This window comes from Nanorana parkeri, unplaced genomic scaffold (assembly GCF_000935625.1).
Source record: "Nanorana parkeri isolate BGI_ZX_2015 unplaced genomic scaffold, ASM93562v1 scaffold3574, whole genome shotgun sequence".
Classification (NCBI taxonomy): domain Eukaryota; kingdom Metazoa; phylum Chordata; class Amphibia; order Anura; family Dicroglossidae; genus Nanorana; species Nanorana parkeri.
The window spans coordinates 1-2,463 of record NW_017309842.1 but is presented as its reverse complement, the minus strand read 5'-3'; the positions used below and the strand labels follow the sequence as shown (position 1 = coordinate 2,463).

The 2,463-nt window shown below is 46.7% G+C and overlaps 1 protein-coding gene across 1 annotated transcript in view; it reads left to right on the top strand.

Moving 5' to 3' along the window:
• LOC108803288 (olfactory receptor 52K2-like) overlaps window positions 1–175 on the top strand; it is a gene marked incomplete at its 3' end in the record, with an annotated part of 2,191 nt that extends 2,016 nt beyond the window's left edge. Inside the window, exon 2 of the mRNA XM_018575118.1 lies at window positions 76–175. Within this exon, the coding sequence (XP_018430620.1) occupies window positions 76–175 (100 nt within the window). The remainder of the gene's footprint in view (window positions 1–75) is intronic.
• Window positions 176–2,463: the final 2,288 nt, after the last annotated feature.

The following is a 2,463-nucleotide window of genomic DNA, read 5'->3' as shown; positions in this document are numbered from 1 at the left end:
GGGGCAGTAGCCCTTATCTTAATTTTGGTTGCCCCTGTCTGCCTGACATCTTCTGTCTGGACTGGTCCCCCTCAGCCTCTTCTCTGCTGGGCTCTGGAGGTCTAAACCCCATGATGTCATCACATCTGATGCAGGTCCACCGTGGAGTGCTGACTGCCACGGGACTGAGGATCAGGTGAGTATATCTGCTGTATTTGACACCCCCTAGACAGAACAAGCACTTACCCTAGTGGCGTCACAAGGGGGGGGTGCGGTGGTTGTGGCCCGCACCCGGGTGACACCATTGGAAGGGGTGACACCAAAATGACTGACAGTTATTTTGGCGTCACCCCCTCTAAAAGTGCGGGTATAGCCCAAATGCAAGGGTGTGATTTTTTTAAATTCCCAGAGTTCTTTTTCAACCCTTTGATGACACCAAACATGTCAAGCTTTAAATTTGTACGCACCTGCGAAAACGCGAAAAACGACCACACCCATAATTAGCCATAGGCGACATTTTAGAAGCTTTTACCGCTCATCAGTTTAGTGTTATCAGTGATTGACGGGTGCTGGGCGGGGGACTTTAAACATTTTTTTTTGTTTCTTTCGGGTTTTTTTTACTTTTTTTTTTCACACGTAACTTTATCATTATCACATAGGGGGGCTAAGATATCAAATTACAGTGACAGGACCTCTTTATGGAGACATCAGGGGTCTCCAAGACTCCTGTCACCTTGGGACCCCCAGAGAAGCTGATGAAGCAGAGATCTGCTTCTTTGCGATGTTTTTGTTCCGTGTTTCCATTGGGATACAGCCAAGTAGCCCTCGGAAACGCGCGTTTGTCGCGCGTTTTTTTCACCGCGAATCGAGCATATTCGATATGCCTAGGTATGAACAGAGCCTAAATCACTTCCTGCATTCACAGAACGGGGAGGAGATCAGAGGGAGATCGTATGTGGATCTTTCTCCGAACTCCATTCACAGAACCGCCGTTCCGGTCCTGGGCCTGCACAGAGCATAGCGGAGCCCGGGGTGGGCGGTGGTGGAGGGTGGGACCGCACACTTGCACTCATTATAGAAGCGATCGGGTGGCTCTAAAGCTGCCCGAATGCTTGTATGTAAACAGCCATCAGCGGCTGTTAACAATGCAGTTTCCTGCTCATGCGCCGCTGGGTGGTGTGCATGACGGGGGGGCAGCCATGGACGTTGTAAAATGCACAACTACATCCCCGGCCGTTTAGATACAATGGTAGGAAGGAAGGTGGTTAAAACACACGGATCTGGAAGATTCTCCACCAGAGAATGTTCGGTGAAAGTCACATTCAATGCTTTTAAAATACATCCCTTGGAGTCTCCGTGTATGTCAGGAGTGGCCGCACGGACTCCTCTATAAAGAGTGCTGATAAATATGCTGTACAAATCTCATTGTTACATTGTATTCATATCAGATCTTTGTCCTGCCAATGAAGAGACTTTCCTTTCATTTGTATATGACGTTACAGAAAGCAACATTGGGAGTAATAAAAATAAAAAAGGGGTTTTAACAAAAATGTTTATATTTCCAGCTTGACCCAGAACTGGAATAAACATCTCAGATTAAGTCTCAGAACATAAAACTTGGCAGACAAGGGGGTCTGCACCGCTCTGTGTGAAGGTCGAAGCGATTTATGATCCATGTGATGTTGTGCTTCTAATTGGACATTTCCTTTCCTTTATCTTCCGCCTGCAGCAAAGTCCAGCTCCTGTCTCCTCATCATAGTGCTGGGTGGGGGATTTCCTGACATGCTTCACCCCTTCAGCTCTCAACCCCCAACCACTGCATACCACCACCGACCCCTCCCCCACCCCCCATGGAGAACATTATGTTGTTCGTTTCTGGTACGGGCCTGATAATACATCAATATTGTGCAGATTACAAAATAAACAACACACAATACGTAGACAAAAAAAGTAACAAAACTAGAAAAAAAAAACAGTTTGATTTATTTTTATCAGTGTTTGTAGAAAAAAAAAGGATTTGGATTACTGTATTATGTATGTCTACAATATTCCCATTATAAACAATGTTACTTTGTATCCCTCTATCTCCCTCTGATCAATGTTTATAAACTATGTTACTTTGTATCTCTATGTGTCCTGTCTGAACAAATACAAATTAAGAAATTAGCAAAGAGTGGCGCAACTCTTTTGAACTGAAAAATTGGAGCAGATCCTGGAGCCCCTTTGTCAATTAGTAGCTATCTGCTCCATTTTCCATGAGGTGTCTGGCAGCTGGTGCTCACAATGGGCACAGCGGGTGTACAGACCCGGGAACTCAGCACAGGGATGGTGGGAGCCCCTCATAATGGGCACAGCGGGTGTACAGACCTGGGGACTCAGCACAGGGATGGTGGGAGCCCCTCATAATGGGCACAGCGGGTGTACAGACCCGGGAACTCAGAGTAGGGATGGTGGGAGCTCCTCATAATGGGCACAGCGGTTGTA